At 41.8% G+C, this 18,359-nt stretch overlaps 1 protein-coding gene across 1 annotated transcript; it reads right to left on the reverse strand.

Annotated features, from left to right (window-relative positions):
• Nucleotides 1-319: 319 nt before the first annotated feature.
• Nucleotides 320-17,067, reverse strand: vwc2 (von Willebrand factor C domain containing 2; the record flags this gene model as incomplete). The annotated part of the gene is made up of 3 exons (XM_083897866.1): nt 320-471; nt 14,940-15,069; nt 16,441-17,067. The coding sequence occupies 3 exons, from the start codon at nt 17,065-17,067 to the stop codon at nt 320-322; spliced, it is 909 nt and encodes a 302-aa protein (XP_083753992.1).
• Nucleotides 17,068-18,359: the final 1,292 nt, after the last annotated feature.

The following is an 18,359-nucleotide window of genomic DNA, read 5'->3' on the forward strand; positions in this document are numbered from 1 at the left end:
TACATTGCTTATTAAAATACAGAGGCTATAAAAAATATTTTTTTTCTTCACTAGTTAAGCATTTATGACCCCTATATTTGTAAATATTCATAAATAATTTCATACATAGATAAATAGATATTCTGTGTGTGGATTATAAACTTTCAGAAAAGCTTTTTTTTTTTTTTTCTGTAATGCAGGAGTGACCAGGGTATAAATGTTGAATTGCTTGAGGGCTGCTGTCCGACCCTGATGTCCGGTAGACTGGGTGAAAGGCTGAGTTTACATGCGGACCGGCGCTGGTGTTGTGTGCCAATGTCCCCTCTCATTGGGCCAGTCTTTAGCTCCGCTGGCACTCGTTCTTACTGCAGGTGGCCTGACGCTCAATCTGCCATGTGCCCTCCTCGTATGTGCAGTAGCAGATTGTACACTCATCAATCTTCACCTCACGGCCGGCTGGTATGACTGTCGTGTCCGCGTAGCAATTTGGTCCTGTGGGTGGTACGTGAGAGAAAAAAAAAAAAAAACAGGAAAACTCTTTAGATAGACTGTACACACTGTTTCCATGTTGTCCTGTGTTGATGCCAATGTCCATTTATATAGCACTTAGCCAAACAAAGCAATGCAAATCAAAGAGCTTTCACACGATAAAACAAAACCACCGACAGACAGTAACCACCCACCCCGGAGACGAAGAATCCAAACCTGTGTTATTGAGGTTGCACTCTTCTGTGGTACACGACTATAACTATGAACGCCAAGGACGCCGTTCAAAGTGGAAAAACACAGTTTAACGACCAAACAAACAATTCAAAGTCATATTCCTTTTGTGCTGCTCCAAAGATCCCAATCTATTTGAAACTGCACCTGTCAATCTGAACGCAGGTGATTTATGGAATATGGCAGCCCTTAAATCCTGCCGTTGCTTGTTCTTTTCAGTCTGTCAACCCACCAGTGACACTGAACACTGACATTAGAAGCATCAGTGCACTGACTCAGACTAACAGCGTGTTATATCTGCATGCATGTGACCTATGCCTCCTGGTTAGGAGTGTAACTAGATAGAAAGCATGTTGATTAATATACAAATGAAAAGAGATTGTGAACATTAGTCCAAATTTTCACTCACAGTTTCTTGGTCTGCTATGACAAGTGGTTTTATACGTTTATGTTAAATAATCGCCGTATTTAACAGATAAAGTGCAGCAAAACTGAGTTTTCTAAGTGCACTGCCTTGTCCATGGACCCATCTGGGTGCCTCACTCTCACTGTTACCATGACTGCCGTCAAGGACTGAGGACACAACAGATTTTAGCCAGTCAACAAAAGGTTCACCTAATAAATATCAGCATCTCCATGTGCATAGGTCTGCAATATCTTAAGAGCATGGTTGCGGCTTTTTGTCACCATTAGACTGCCCTTTTCAACTGAGGTTTGTAAACCGGTCATTCTCAGTTCTCAGTGTGTGCCACTGAGCTAAATCTAAGAGAAATTATCTAGCATATGTAAACTTACTGCTGAAGTCAGCAGTGGATTAACAACTACTTTGTGCTTCAGTGTAAAATCACAGACTTTCTATTCTAAAAAGAGTTTGGTTAAAAAAAAGAAAACCTAGTGTTTGTGCCGTTAATAATGGCATAGCTAGTGAGTTACAAAAAGACGATGGTTTTTGCCGTAGGACGTGAAAAAAAAAAAGAAAGAGGGATCGCTTTGTGAAGGGCAAAAGACGAGCCCATGGATTAAGTGGTGACCCAGGGGGAAAAGCCCTCCCGGTGATTCTGGTGGAGCCGGGATGTCTGTCCCAATACGTGAAACACGGACAGTCGAAGGAATGTACGAATGTACGTCAGACGACTGTAAGCGATATGCGGAAAGTTGTTGTTTACTAATGTTGCTAGACAGTGTTTACCCGGCAGCACAAGTTGAATATTTTGGTTGTACGCCCGCTGCTGTAACGAACAATGTGCTGAGTGTGCATGCGCGTAGGGCGCGTGCGTGCGAGTATAAACGAGGTTTAAAGCTTGGTTCACGGTTGCCGTAGTGCGCCAGGCAACAAATATGACATCATATCCTGTGTCGGACCGGGCGTGGCAGCTCCAAAAGGTGTCATGGCTCGAGAATTTTTAGGAACTTTGTCGGCTGCGGTGCACACCAACTCCGGTCGTGCAGACCGCTTGGCATTTCTATGACTCTTCTGTCCGAGAGCACCAAGACAGTCAAATGGCCTTAACTTCATGGAAGGAGATTGCTACCACGTTACAAAAAGACGATTACTTTTGCCAGAGGACGTGGAAAAACAGCTTTGTGAATGTTGTTGTTTACTACTGTTGCTAGGCAACATACTTTACTTACGCCATCTCTACTGCACCACACAACAAAATAGTAAAATAAACTTTGTAGCAACCAAAGCCATGTTGGATAATGACGTTAGCACACCTTGACTTCCTGCTCATACACTGAATATTTTGGTTGTACGCCCCCTGCCGTTGAGGCGAATACTGCACGTTGAGCATAAACGCCTCTGTGCATGCTTGTAGGTGGCGCACCGTCTGCGGTGCCCCGCGCCACAGTGTCACGAGCAAGCGTAAACGAGGCTTGAAGCAGCAGAAACACCATTCACCTTGCCAGTGATTGTCTGCCCTGTGTTGTTTTTTTGTTCTTTCACAAAAAATGTGACATGTCACAGAGAACACAATTTGACGGGGCTGGAAGAGGGAAAAAAACAAAAACAACAACACCGTGGAGTTCATGTCACAATGTTCACTTTTTCAAACAATCTTTCTTGTTTCCTAGAAACACTAATGGCTAATGGCCAGAGGGTGAATGCACATTGTTGTGTTGGGCCAGAAATGACCTATCTCCGCCAAAAATGGAGCAGAAAATAAGAAACGAACGAGCTCTCCCAGGTCCTGATCTGAAGCTAATAAAAACCTGTGTGCGTTGCAGAGCAATTTAACCCAGGAGTGAATGATGATTAAACACATTTGCACTAGAGAGAAAAGCAAAAAAAACATTTAAACCCAGGATTAAATTAAGCAGCGCAATAAATACCAGATTTGTAAGTCCATACCAGATTTGTAAGTCCGGTGTTTTGAGGTTTTGACAACCTCAAAACACCGTGTTTTGAGGTTGTCAGTTCACCTGTCGTGTAACTGCAAGAACATTTTGGAGGGAACCAAGATAACATCTGTTGCGATCACACTGTTAAACACAGTTATTTATTTTCACTTTCATTTTCCTTTGAGATAATTTCATAACATCTCTGTTAAGTTAAATATAGTCGGTCATAGAAGAGCAACTGAGCTGCTCTTCGTTTCATTGCTCTCAGTGGAAAATGGGCTCACATCTGGGCTTTCATTGATTCCTTTTATAAAACACTGCTCTGGTTATCAGAATATAAGAGGCACAGAAAATTAATAGACACACAAGACAAGAGGCAGGATTTATGAACAGTCTGCTGCTGGCACTGTCCGTGGCCTTTTCTGCCAGGATTTAACTCAGGGTGAAACCAACACTGATCACAGATAGAGCAAAAACAATAAACAATTTTCAATTGGTCCATTTAAAGTTGGAAATCGGCAGTGGTTTCATATCTGCCTATAAAAATAGATTTTCCGCTGGCAATCGTTAACATGCTCAAAATCCACCGGCTGACCATTCATGGTTTATGCAGAGGAGCATTTTTCATTCAGCTCAAGCTCTCAGGAGAGATGCATGCTGGGAATACAGTGATTACACTGCAGATCCATATGATTAACTCTTTCGCTGTTTAGTTCAGTAATTTTCACATTAAAACCCGTCTTTTTTGTTTTAATTTGGACTCGGTGTGTCTGATTGAATTATAGGTTCGCACACAAGACCTCTTTTAATATTTTGTTCCACCCTCCTCGCGACTGGCTGCACTACAACGCGAAGCATAAATCTCAGTGAAGGCAGCTCATCTCCATATGTAATGTCAAGGTAGGTTCTCACAGTGGAATTGTTCATAAAAACCAAATTAAGAACTGTTTTGCGGTGCTTTAATTCAGTTCTTAAGTGCACCCAAAGGTACTGCTCTTTTTATTATTTGGGAGGAAATTGGCTAACTAATGGACATTTTGATGTTTAGGTAGAAGTAGTTAGGAAGGGAGCACTGTGAGGAGCCCAGAGACGTGCAAAAAAAATCAACCACCCACCAGAGGAGCCTTATTTTGTTATTTTGTGCTCTCAGAAATCCACTTGCCAAGCCCACAATTGCAAATGTAAGTGTGTTCCCCTTAGAATTACAGTACTTTCTTTGGTACTAGTGATGTGGAAATGGGGAAAGGCTTTTTGTTTAGTGAACATGTCTATGCCTCTGACCAGTGGCTGGGATAAGTCCTCATAAATCATCCATTATCTTTAAAGCTGCACAGCGAAAATATAAACACAGAGGGAATTGCTTCCACAACATCAGGTAGAGCGTTACAATAGCTATTTCCCTCTTACTAATAAGGTCTTGAGCCACTCTCTTGTATAATTAAGATGCTGATAAATAGGAAGACTTTCCGCTGCAGCCACTGCGTTTCACTGGACGCTAGCGCCCAGAAGCAGCAAGATGGCACATCAATCAATGAGAGCAGTTTGCAGAGACCTGTCAAAATGTCAACCCTAACACATTTGTAAGTCTTCAGATGAACGCACACACCCCCTTTCTGAATAACAACTCATCCTGTGGCCCAGACCACTGTCGCTACTGATTCATCATCATTAGCAGCATTTAGAGCACAGTGTGTCAAATAAAACACGCGTTTGTCAAGGATATGCTGGGAAATAAAGGGGCGGAGGGGGGGTTGGTGGTGCAATAATCATGCACTTTACAGTATAAATCAAAAGTACGTCCTCCTGGAGCTAGGATTAAAACCACAGCTTGTCAGCCAGTCATTTACGGTTGCCTGACATTCAGTTGTGCTAATTAATGCATGGGTTTGGCACCACCACCACCACCACCACCATTATTCTGCCATTCATATCACACCCACCTATTTGCCGTTTGCCTCATTAATATAATATATTCTCATCTCACCATCACTCTGTGTGGCAGAAAAAGATTTTTATGGGCTCCTCAAGAGCTTTTCAATGACACGCACAGAGGCAGAGACAAATGGACGGTGCACGTGCATGAACAGTTGGACCTAAACTGTCACTACAGCATGTTGGAAGTTGGCACAAGCGGCGTGTGAAAAAGATAGCCATTAGCACCTGTGGCTTTTGGCTCCAATGCCAGATAATAGACAGGGAAATGAGGACACATCCTAATCATCACACCCCACAACTACTGAAATGTTCAAAAGCTGCAAAGCTCCATTAAAGGGTAATGGAAGAAGAAGAATGGCAGAAATTACTTATCTTAATGCATTTCTTGAGTACATTTGCATTATAAATGTGAAATTAAACTGACCTTGCCTCATAAAGACAGGAAGCAGGAGAACTTTGTGAGGAGAGACTCTCATTTAACAACAATATGAATAATTTCTTTCAGGGATGCTGCGTGAATTCATTGTTTCAAATGTGCGGTGTATTTTGATGAAAGTGCCACATCATGTGAATGTTTCTTTGCATATGTTGTCTTCAGCTGCTGGGTCGACTGACAAATCTTTGTGGCTCAACAACCCAGCTGCACACAAGCCGCACAACTGTCATAACCAATGTCCTTCACAGGGAAGCAGCCACAAACCTTCCCCAGTCAGCACCACAGAGCCCAGGTGACAGGCTTTAGTTTACTGGAAGACTTTCATTTACTTCAACCTCATAAAACTAGTTTATGCTTTGACGTCACTCACATTTTTGTTTGTCTCCTCTTTCTGGATCTGCATTGTGAAAAATGGATTTGGACGTTGCTTTAACAATGGTTTTCATTCAGAGGGAAAAATGAGAAAATAAGATCTGTGCAGACAAAAGCTAAAATCCATTCAGTGACCCACACGACTCCAACTGCTTCGACATAATGTGACAAATAATTGCTGACCTTTCTTCTGTGACGTCCAGCACAGAAACATGGCCTTTAGATAACAAATTATACCATTGTCCTTAAAGATTTGAACCAAAGGATGACAAAGTGTCCTTTTTACCTTTTGTGAATGTATTACACCATGCAAAATGTCCCACTTTTTTTTCCCATCGTTATCTAAAAATTAAATCAGGTTGTCTTTCACAGTCCAGATCCAAACTGACTAGAGAATTATATCTTCCACAGAGTCTCACGTTTTTGTCTACTGTGAAACTATAGGCTCCATTCATCCATCCATTTTCTACCGCTTTATCCTCCACAGGCAGGTCATGGGGGCTGCTGTGCCAATCTCAGATGACATAGGGCAGGGGTCTGCAACCTTTAGAATGAAAAGAGCCATTCTGTCACTTCTCCACCCAAATACAATTCATCTGGAGCCACAAAAAAACAACTATTTGACTCTTAAAATTAAGTTAATATCATGTAAGTTTTTTATTCACTGTATATATGCTATTTTTAAAGAACTACACTTTGTCCCATTTATGACATTTTAGAACTACAAAAAGAAAACTTATAAACCTCTTATAAAGTGTGGGGGTATTGGACGTAGACATTGAATGTAATGCACAAAATATCAAAACGCTTTTATATACGCCTTTATCTCTACAATAAAGTGTCAAAAAACATGAAAATAAAATAAAAATAAACACTACAAGGAGCCACTGCAGAGGGGCTGAAGATCCACATGAGGCTCTGGAGCCACAGGTTGCAGACCCCTGACATAGGGCGATAGGCGGGTCACCCTGGAGAGCTCGGCAGTCCATCACAGGGCCACATAGAGACAAACAACCATTCAATCTTACATTTAGATATACATTTAATTTCTAATCACTAAACGGTAAATGTTTCTGTTGGACTTTTTCCACTTGCCCGCCCCCCTCCTGACCAGCCTAGAAGTTCACTGGCCCCCAGGTGATTTTGAGTTTGAGGCCCCTGATTTACAGTGTCCAATTCACCTAATCCCCATATTACATGTATTTGGACTGAGCAGGAAGCAGGAGAACCCGGAGAAAAACCCACACACACATGGGGAGAACATGCAAACTCCACGCAGAAAGGCCCTTGTTCGGACCAGGTCGTACACTCGGGTCTTCTTGCTGCAAAGGCAAGAGTGCTACACCAACACCATGTGGCCCACTATAGGCTCCATCCATCATCTACCGCTTTATCCTCCACCGGAGGGTCGCGGGGGGTGCTGTGCCTATCTCAGCTGACCTAGGGTGATAGGCGGGGTACACCCTGGACAGAGACAAACCACCATTCACTCACACTCTCACACCTATGGTCAATTTAGAGTGACCAATTTACCTAATCCCCATATTGCATGTTTTTGGACTGTGGGAGGAAGCCAGAGAACCTGGAGAAAACCCATGCACACACGGGGAGAACATGCAAACTCCATGCAGAAAGGCCCTTGTTCCAACCGGGGCTCGACCATATTGGCTCCTTCACACTATACGTAATTATAAAAGAGAGCAGACGATGATGAAATTAGCACGTTCACCTGGGTCTTACATTCCCACTCACGCTGAATGGAGCTGAAGCCGATAAAACCCTGTGTGCATTGAGGAGACATTTGACTCAGGAGTGAATGCAGAGTAAACACGCCTCATTTTAACCCGGGATTAAATGGGTTTTTGGAGCAGTGGGAATAGGGCTTACGCCTCGCTATAAATATCGATGAGTTGCCCGTGTGTCTTTCAATGGAAAAGGTCTCAGTTTGAGCTTATGTTTTGATAGCAAACAATGTGCTGCTAGATCTCACTTTTAAACTGTTTGTTGAAAAGAAAATTGTTGTTCTCCAACCAGACAAAAGAAATGGGATTCTTGTGTTAAATAAATTATTCTTTTTCTTCTCCAGGGTGTATCGTGCCCTATGTCCCGTGACCCTCATGCGGAGGATAGAGCGGTCGTCCATGAATGAGTGAGTGAGTGTTGGTTTATGGTCTGGTATGATCTACAGCACATGGCCTGAAGTGCAAAGTGCAACTCCATTGTTGTTAGTTTGATAGAAAACACAATGAAAATGGCCATTTAGTCCATTAAAACAATGTGTTTGAATGTTGTCTAGGGGATCAGTTCTTGGACTGACTCAGTAAATACAATAATGACTTAATTGGAATAGATTATCACCATAAATCTTTTTTTTTTTTTTTTAAGGCTGAAATTCCAGTGCTGCTTTGTTGGTCTGGTCCTGACTGCTTCGCTGTCTCTATCCCTCTTGTATGCACTGAATGTTAATGGATCACTTTATTTCCACATAATCTTTTCATATAAAAGAACAATTTCCACATTTTCAATTCTCAACCGTCTTTGTGCGTTTTGGCAGTAACTGTTTTCTTCAGCACAACAATAATCATGACAAATAATCTACATTTAAGTAAAATCTGTGAATGCAGAATGATTAAATGTATGTTTTGAGATTTGATTTAAAGGAAGCTACTCTGTCCGTCATAATTCCTCAGGCAGGGAGTGTCAGGACTGCTGTCCCTTCTGTTTTCATGCTAAGAATCTGGAACAGTTAAAAAGAGGATCTCAAGGTACTGTCAGGGATATATGGGCATAAATGTAATATACTGAGGTGCCAGACCATTAAGTGCTAAAGAAAAAGAAACTTAAAATCAATTCTGAATTGAAAACAATGTCCATTATTGTATTCTAGTAGTAAATGAATTATTGCAGTAAATCAGCCACATGTAATAAACATGTTCCATGCAAGAAGAATGATTAGTACCAAGCTCAGTTTGGTCAACTATTCCTTATTCATCGATGGCAAACCACACTATTTCATCAGCATATAAAAACTTCCCTTTTACTCATGAGCTTTTTGATGTGTTACTCTTAAATAAAAAAATAAAAATAAAAAAAAAACCTCTCCACATTTTAAAATGTCCTCTATGATTCATGCCTGCTCTAATTTAAATGAGTCTCTATCCCTCTTGGCAACCAGGCTATGACGTCTTGTGTTGCTCTATATGAAGTGATTTTATCACTGCCCTCCCCTCCCCAGATTAGTGTTGACCCTAATGTCTGAGCCTTGAAGAGCCCCACTTGTTTCCTCATGCGTTGCCAAGGCGATACCCTGCAAGAGCAAAGGACAAAAGGGAGGGAGGATACATCTGAGGAGGCAAGGAGAGAAGCGTCTCCTTCATTGATTTGTTTCCCCTAACATTCTTTATAAAAAAAAAAAACAGATGCTGCGAGGGGGAAAAACTTGGCTGCGATATTACAAACACGTCCATGTCCTTTACCTGCATGTTAAAGAAAGGAAAATAACACATTATAAATATTAGCATCCGTAAAACTCCCCTAGAAAGCGCAGTTTTTTTTTTGTATTTCCGCTCCTCTTTGCCCTTTATTGATGAGGTGTTCCTGAGTGAATCAATATTGTTTAATTAAACCTTGTTAAGGCAAAAGAACGATATAGTCCCAAACTTTAGATAGTATGAAGCCATTTTATTGCAGTATGTTCTACTGCTTTAAGATAACAAGTAAGAACCTGCCTCCATTCACAGCCGGTCTTTGATATTCATGAACAACTGTCTGGGGTGGATGTAAGCGATACCTCTCACTTTCATCTTCCTCCCCTGGCTCTTCCGCAAGTGTCTGCATGCATACAGGCTGAATAACACACTGAGAGAGGGTGCAGCGCCATAAGCATCGATTCTGCATGTGTGAAAAGGCCAAGATAATGCCTGTGCATAATTGATGAATTTATCAAACACTGAAAAACTTCATTTCAATTTATGTCAGTGGTGAGCAAAACTGTTCGGAGGAGGAGGAGGAGGAGGCCTGTTATCTGGGAAATGAGAGTAAAAAAAAAAAAAATTACTTGTTGAATGGGACACTAATAGATCTAAAGTTTTTTTTTATCTTTCATTTTCTGTACTTTAATTTGAAACTTGACTCTGAAACTCCTCGACTTTCTTTCCTCCTGTGATCACATTTACACATCTGGATAATTAATTTGTTCCCATTAATGAGCTGAGCTTTGATGTTACCCTTCGTGTGCACCAGAGTTCCTTGGAGCATCTGCCTGCACCTCAAACAACATCTGCAGAACAGGCAAACAACAGAAGGGAAACTTCCACACAACCTCCCGCAACCTTGTTTGCCTTCATCAGCATGTATCATGTATCAACAGTGACGAGATTGGAAATAATAATCATTGATCCTCGTCGTTTTGATCACAGGTTCTGTGATATCTGGCAAAGTGTCTCTTTACACCATATTCTTTATTATTGCACACATTTATTACACGCCTCATTACCATCCACTTCTGGTCCTTGTTCCTTAAGCTTTTCTTTGTCAAACTCTACTTTCACTGCTCTTGTGTTTTTTTCATTATAGTTATTATTCTGATCTCCCTCCAACCTCCCTCTTTCGTTTTTCACTCGCATCTGCATGACCAACCAGCCCAGACTCACCCGGGGAAGCAGATAAATTATCTCGTTATCAAGAGAAAACAAGTCTGTTATCTCGCATTTTTATCTCGTTGTGAGACAAGACATCGCAATGAAAACAATATGTAGTAGCAACCGTGGCTGATCTCTGCTTCCATAAGTAAGGACAATGGCGGCGGTGTTCTGTCTCTAGTATGTCTGTCACGATTCACACGGGGGGAAAACAACAACCACTGCCTATGGAAATGATGTTGGTCAACTTTTTTTTTTTTTTTAGAGGCTTCACTCTGGTTTAAATTTCCATGTATATCCATTAATTTAACTGCGTTTAAGGCTTCACGGAGAATTTTGATGATTCAGACAGTGTTTACAAACATTGTGTTTACATAGTGACTGCTCCGCCAGCACTGTTCATCAAATCCGAGCCAGAAATATCACTAGACCAAAAAAGAGGATGTCAAATACATACTGATTTGCTGTTTAATAATCAGTGGGATGCTCATATGCACACCTATCCTGAATATTTGAAAGGAAAAACATGGTGTAGAAATAAAGTCTAAAATCCCTGGCAACTATACCAAATAAAAAGAAGAAAAAGAGTTTCTTCATTGCAGTAACTTTAAGAACACTGTAGCCTGACTGCTGCACAAATGAAGCATAAATGATGCCAATGGCTATTACTGCATCTTCACAAATACCACCGAGCACTTTTAGATTACACAAGTGTGAGGCTGAGCTGACAGAGGGTGCATTACGACGTAGGAAATGTGGTTAATTATAACCACATGCCTACCGGTGAATGTGTAAAAGTAAATTATATCAGCCAGGGAAAGATACACTTTGCACAAGAGAGAAATACAAACCAGCAGATTGTGAATTTCGGTCTCGACAATGAAGCCGGAAAACACTGCAGCCTTCCACAACCCAACTTTTTCACCATTTTCATGAATCTTATAAGCTTGTGGTTAGTCATGTACATGGTGTCCTTGCTGCTAAGAACCTTGACGTGATATTAACAACTACGGTCTGTGTTCTATAACCCACAGAGGCTAATTATTTAGCAAACTGGCAGGAAATGCAAAGGAATAATCACAAAGGGCTGAAGCCTTTGGGGAAATCAACATCATTTTCCGTTGGATGTATCATAAAATTACAAACAAAAATGTTGCAACTCCATGAGCAGACTTCAAACGAGTCAGAGGGATGAGGTCGTGAATCGAGTGGGTCAGTCAAAATGGCAAACTTGTAAACACGGGCAGCATATTGTCTGCCACCTGTTCCTAGTTCGAGAAGGCAAATTACCTTTTCTTGTTAGTGTCGGATGAGTGACAGTCAGAAGTGAAAGTTTGCGTGTGCACATAAAAAAGGGATGTTAACTACAACTCCCATGGTGCAATTTGTCAAGAAAGATTAAGTCACCAAGTCTGAATCCTGAGCTGTGAGCCACCGACAGTGTGGTGCAGAGAAAAGCCTGCTGCAATACAGTCTGGAAATTAATTTTCAAACTTTTCTGTTCACAGCCAATTTAATTAATTCTGCAACTATGACACCAGGGTTTGTTCACAAACAATTTTTTTTTTTTTTTAATTTGCTGTAATTTATTTGAGCCTCGATTTTCCTCCTCCACAGCAACAGTGACCAAAGCGTTTCAAGTGGCCACGGTAAACAAAGACAACATTAATTCAGATTTATAGCAACGGCAACACAAAAAGCAATGGTTTTGTTACATTAACTGTGTAGGTAGACTGAGAAGCAAAATCATATAATTAATGGTGTTTCCTTTTAAACGCCTTGCACCTGATACAAGCAGACATATTTCAGACTCTATGCCCCCAGTTTATAGACCGAGCATCTGGAGCCACATAAGACATTATGTAAGTCTGAACTCATGAGGAGTAAACTGGTCTTTATGTGTAAAATTCCTGCAGATCCTCTTTTACCACATAGCCCCCAAAAGACTACGACAATTAAATCAGTAGCAGTGAACAGTGTTAGTTTCTTGGACATATAGTCAGCTCTGTTTATTGAATGCTAATGTGTGCTAAGGTTATGGAAATCTGGACTGATGTTGTATCCCAAAACTGAAAGTCCTTATTATCCCTGGATTTGGTGGGACTTACAGATTCATGCTCTCTTCAAAAAAAAAAAAAAACAGCCACAGCTCTACACATACTGCACAGCATCTACATTTGTCTCCTTGACTGTGAATGCAACCCAGCAAATCCGCTGGGCATAGCAAAGGGGGGATATATGGAGCACTGCCCAAAACTCTGCCTACAGCACTCTCAGCATAATCAATATGTGCATATATAAAAAGTGGGTGAACAGCAAAAAAAAAAAGGGGGGGGGGAACAAAGGACCTGTATGTAGTCGCTAAGATTACAGCAGGCAAATATTAATAAAGGAAGTAACTCTCTGTGACTGCTAATGTTTCCACGCTTTATCGCTGCACGTTTCGAGTGGGACAACCTATGATTGATTCCCCGAGTCTAAAATGATACATAAATTATTTTTTCTATTGTGATGTTCTGGGAGTAATTATAACAAACCAAACAGATGGTAACAGAAACCAAATAAAGCACTCTGTTGACCAACTGTTAATTTAATCCATTTCAATCTCCATGTCCCATCACCTTCATGTTTCTGCTGTGGATACATCCCCACGTAGAAGACGGCTGACTTTGTAATTTCACTTGAATCATCAGCTATGTCTAAATGTGTATTTATATATTTATAAATGTATAAATGTTCAGTTTCAGCAAACACTCTTGCTTGCAGTTTAACTCATAAATGCGTCAGTTACTGTCAACAAATAAGTAGCTCGCACAGAAGAGGCATTTTTATGTGGTGCTGTATATCTCCTTTCCAATGCAGACTCTCTTTTCCCCCTCCTCATGCAAATTGCTCGCTTGCTTGTTTTATGGCACTCACTCAGCCTGTGCCACTTTAAGGTTCCTCGTCAGAGAAACAGATCACAAGTCATCATTCTTTTTGCTGAAGGAAGCAATGTTGCTGACATTGCCATGTAGCATTAGAGTCACACCAAGAAAACACTGGGACATAATCTAGGACATGCTGTCTTGAATCATTTGAAACCACTTGAGATAATCGACTCTGAGCTGCAGAATTCATTCTTAGATGGGCCGGAGCTCTCGAACTCTCTGGATCATAAACTTGCAACCGCTTTACGCCACATAGTAATGACAGATTTGGAACGTATGCCACAGCCTCCGTCAGAAAAACCAAGCATTTATGTGACATAAAGACTGAAGATGATGTGCGACTCCCTACTGATGATCACAAAGACTACAGTCATATAATAATAATGTTTAATGTTTAATGATGTTGATGAGCTGAACCTTTCTGAACCAGGGTGTGAATTTGGGATCATATAACATGTTTTAAGGTCCCATATTGTGCAAAATCTTTTTAATCATTTAAATACTTATATTTGGGACTCTGGAGGCCCTATCAGTCGGCAAAGTGTGAAAAAAGATGACTCACTCATGTTTTTATGGTCCTCCTCAGTCTAAGTACAGGAGATAAAACATGTGATGATGTTGTCTCACGGAGCTCCGCTTTGTCCGTAAAGCATGCGAGAGTGCTGGCGAGGACAACAGTATCCGAAAAACCAAAAGTCCGCAAAAAGTTCTATTCCTGGCTCCACAGTGCAGCACAGAGTTCTACACAAACTTCCAGCCTCAGAGGATTTATCTGTACAGTGGATACATTTTATATATGACGGCAATGTACCTGCTAGAGCCTGCAAATTATCACTTTTCCAAATGCTAACTGCTGTTAACTCCCAGTAGCCTCTGTGGCTGATGTCATTTCCTGTCCCTTCAGTTTCGTTCTTTAAGGTGGACCTAAAAAGATACTACTAAAAAGAGAGTTCTGAACAGGGCTGTTTTGGCAGAGTGATTGAACTGATGTCAGACATGTTCATTAGGACACCAGGGAACTAGGTTAACTTTGAGAAATAGGGTATAATACGTCCCCTTTAAAGAGTAACTAAACCCCTAAACCCCTTTTTTCAGGTTAAAACTAGTGTATATGATTATTTAATAATATTATTTTGTGATCCAGGTCCAACTCTTGGTAGTTTTGTGTTAAGTATTTGAATTATGTATTTTGAGTTGGGTGCATGTACTTGCATGTACTGCCTTCCCTGGCTAAACACCTCCCATAACATTAACATTATTCGTATGAGCTGGCTTTGGATGAACTTAAATTATTGTCACCAATTGAAGTAATGTTTGAATGTTCTTTTTTCCAGTGATGAAAAGTCACATTACATAATTCTTAATTAACTGAAACTTTAACAATGTGATTGCAATATCAGTCGTAAAAATACGCTAAAGAAACAGATCTCGCTGCAAAATGCTGCAGTGCAGAATGCTGCATCCTATGTGTCAGCTAACAACTCCTGCTGAGGTGCCCTTGAGCAGAAACTATGGTCTGCTGTGGCGGTTTACGCAGCAGTAACCACGCATCCAAAATGGTTGCACTGGCATAAAATGTGTACTCACCACTCTTGCAAATGGGGCAGCACTGATCCGGCTCGTACTCCGGGTCCACGCACTCCGTCTGCGGGCACGCTGCCACCGAGCACAGCACCTCTCCACTGGGCTCACACCGACACTTCTCACATGGAGACACCTGGACAACAGCAGAGGCATAAGAAAGAAAGCAATTAAAACCCCTTATTTATAGTTCACGCACACATACAAACATGGTGTTTTCTTAATTAATTTCTCGCTATCTTTGTCTCTGGCTCTTTGTTTGTCTCCGTATCTCTCTCACCACTGTGCAATCCCTCTATATTGGTCACTGACTCTCAAGCACACACACACACCTGGCTGATTTCAGACAGTGTGCAGTCAAATCTCTACTATAACATTCCATCCTCCTCCTCACATTAACTGCCAATAAATGCCTCGTTTTAGATGGAGCCGAGGGGAGAATTGAACTTCACTACACTATATTGAGAAATCAATAGAAATGGGATGGTGAGAAAAGATGCTTCCAGTTTTCTTTGTGCGTGAACAGAGTCACAAATTACTCCGTTACCCAAGTGTTCTTGTACGTCTCCAAACGGAATAAATACGAGACAAAGGCAGGGACTGATGATGTTCATTTGGAACTGCACCCAGCATTCTCTCTGAAAGGCTCTATTTAGCAGCCACTTGTATTAAGCTATACACCTTTAGTCTTAACAATAGAGCAAAGGATCTATCTACCAGCATTGCTGTAGATAGTAGAGGCCTGCGCCTCCACATGGCACTCCACTGTGAAAAATGGAGCGAGGCAGCACTTAGTACAATGCTCCAGAACATTGCAATCAGGCATCAAAACCTGCCTGTTGCTTAGTTTCAAAGCACCTCCCACCTCCACACCCCACAGCACATCACAAAGGCTGACACATGGCACGAGTGAGAGTAGAGTTCTCTGCAGAATTCCCAGAGTCGAGACTTGACATAGAGCAATCATAACCGCTGAGTTAGAAGAATGCATTTCCACATTAGGCTTAACCTCCCCCTGAGACGCTCACCAACATAAAGACAAGCTGATAAATGCTGCATCTCATAAGAGAAGTTAAACCAGCGCTGTGGTGCAATCCTGAGTCGAGCCTTTCAAAGAAGCGTCAGAAGATGAAACACTAAAGATCGTGCCGGTATAATCCCCAACGTCTCTCCACACACACCCACGTGTAGCCGTGTGCTTTGCAGAGTTATGAGTAACATTACTATAACTCCAATTCTATCACGTCTGAAACACTGCTGAAGTGGCACTGCTAATAGCCTCTGGTTATGTGTTGTGTGTGCAGGATAAAACAAAAGAACTAGTGCTGACCTTTGCCATTCTAAATCTGCCGGTCTGCTCGCTTGTATGCTGCAAGCTAAGGTAACTATTTCTGTGTAATGCCTGTGATAAACTCTGATAGAATGTGAGTGAATGAGTGTTGTCAGCACTTCTTTCAGTCTTGAGCATGTCAAAAAAAAAGTGAGTGAATGCAGTTATTGGGCTCACCTTAAACTCTTCTAGGGAGGCGTAGATTTTGCCCCGAAACTCACAGTAGTTCTTTTTCTCCTTGCACTGTGGGCAGCATTGGCTAGTGTCCACTTTAATGCAGCGAGGGTGAACCTTTGGACATTCTGGCTTGGTGCACATAGGGCCCTCGTCAGTGCACAGGCAAGGACATGTCGAAGGACCTGGTGTGAACTGCTCACCGATGGCAAACACAAAGCCACTCTCATCCATGCAGCCTTTCCCCCTGTAGTCTGGGTAGGCGTACTCATCGATAGCATCCAGAGAGAGGGTTACGTCACTGGTGGGACCCTCATCTATTTGGTTTAGGTTGTCCTGTACACTCCACTCCTCCTGGGAATTCCCGCCCTCAGATCCTCCAGTCTGAAGACTTGTGCGGCTCAATTCAGTCTTGTTGGGGCCCAAGATATTGACATCCTCTGGCCGCTGCCGCAGCAGCTCCTCTGGGGCCTGCTTGCCCTGATTTTTCCCCCCGATGGCCTGGGTCAACACCCTTTCCAAACGTCCTCTGCTCGCTGGTAAGGTCGCTACCGGGTTGGAGTGTGCAGCGCTCATCAGGAACCCAAGAACAAAAAGAACTTCTGCTGTCATGGCAACAAAGTGCAGCATCTTTCCCCACCACCAGCAAGGTGGGAAAACACCTTGGCTCACATAACACACTTCACAGCTCAGGGTTGATCCAGTCCATCTGGAAAGACAAAATTAAACTGGGGTTATGTGTTCACTGTTTTGACACTTTTTTTTACCACAGGTGTGAGACTCAAAAACTGAAGAACTTCAGCCGACTTTTCCGAGCACTGCTACATCATGTCTGGCAAACATCCCTCTGAGTATGATGCAAGCCTGCAGGATCAGTGAACTGAATCATCAAGACAGGGAGCATTCAAAGGACGTGTTAGGAAATCAATACTACTTCATACGGTAACACTTCCCCACATCAATCAGCCATGGCAGTGATGGACTAAAGGGAAAATGGGCAAAGAAAGACCTGAATCTAACACTCCGAACTCCAGCCCCCCTTTTTGGAACAAAGACTCAGGATCGATGTCTGCGCTTATTTAAATGATCTGTGAATGATTTAAATTGATCTGTAAATAGAACATAATTCTAGTTTGCAGTGGCTTTAGCTGAATGAAGTTGCCATGACAGTTTAAAAATAAAGCCACATCTGCTCCAGCCTTTGCCAGGGGCCAAAACACAAATTCTACATGGTTCTACATACGTATTTTACATGGTTTAGTTTTAATTAAAATAACAAATTATTATATGCAACAGTTACAGTCCAGTGAAAACCCCGGGATCGACAGCAAGACTTTGTGAAAAGCTGAAGTCGGTGTTTGTGTTTGTTTTCACTTGATTTACTGCAGCATCTTGAAATTCAAATGCCCGCAATGATGTTTTGCTGTATGTGATGGCCTACTTCCATTCATTTCTCTCGCACCGAGTGTTCGGAGGAGTCCTTCCATTTGCCGAGCGGCGGTTGTGTTGACATTTGTAGCTTATTATGAAAGGTGAGATTACGCCGTATCGACTGACTCGCCAATTAACTGCGAGGTCCTGTCTGCAGTTGTTTAAGAATAATTCACCATATTGATTAATTTGTCAGCCTCGATGAATACGGCTAATTTCCAGCAGAACCATTAGGAGGGTTAAACAGGAGGTGAGCGGCAAACTGAGCATTAAGTAAACAGTAAGTAATCACAATTAGGAATATGGCCATACACAGAGTAGAGACAATGTCGGGACGAAAGCTGACATTCATTCTGTCAGACTCCACCATGAAGCCTATGAATTATTTCCATATATTTTAAGTAATATATTTTGATATTCATGGATTCTGATCCTTTCCAAGGGGGAAAGAGGCTAAAATTGACTACCAGCACACCAGCGGTTTTACTTGA

This window comes from Microchirus variegatus (genome assembly GCF_963457635.1).
Source record: "Microchirus variegatus genome assembly, chromosome: 11".
NCBI classification, from domain to species: Eukaryota; Metazoa; Chordata; class Actinopteri; order Pleuronectiformes; family Soleidae; genus Microchirus; species Microchirus variegatus.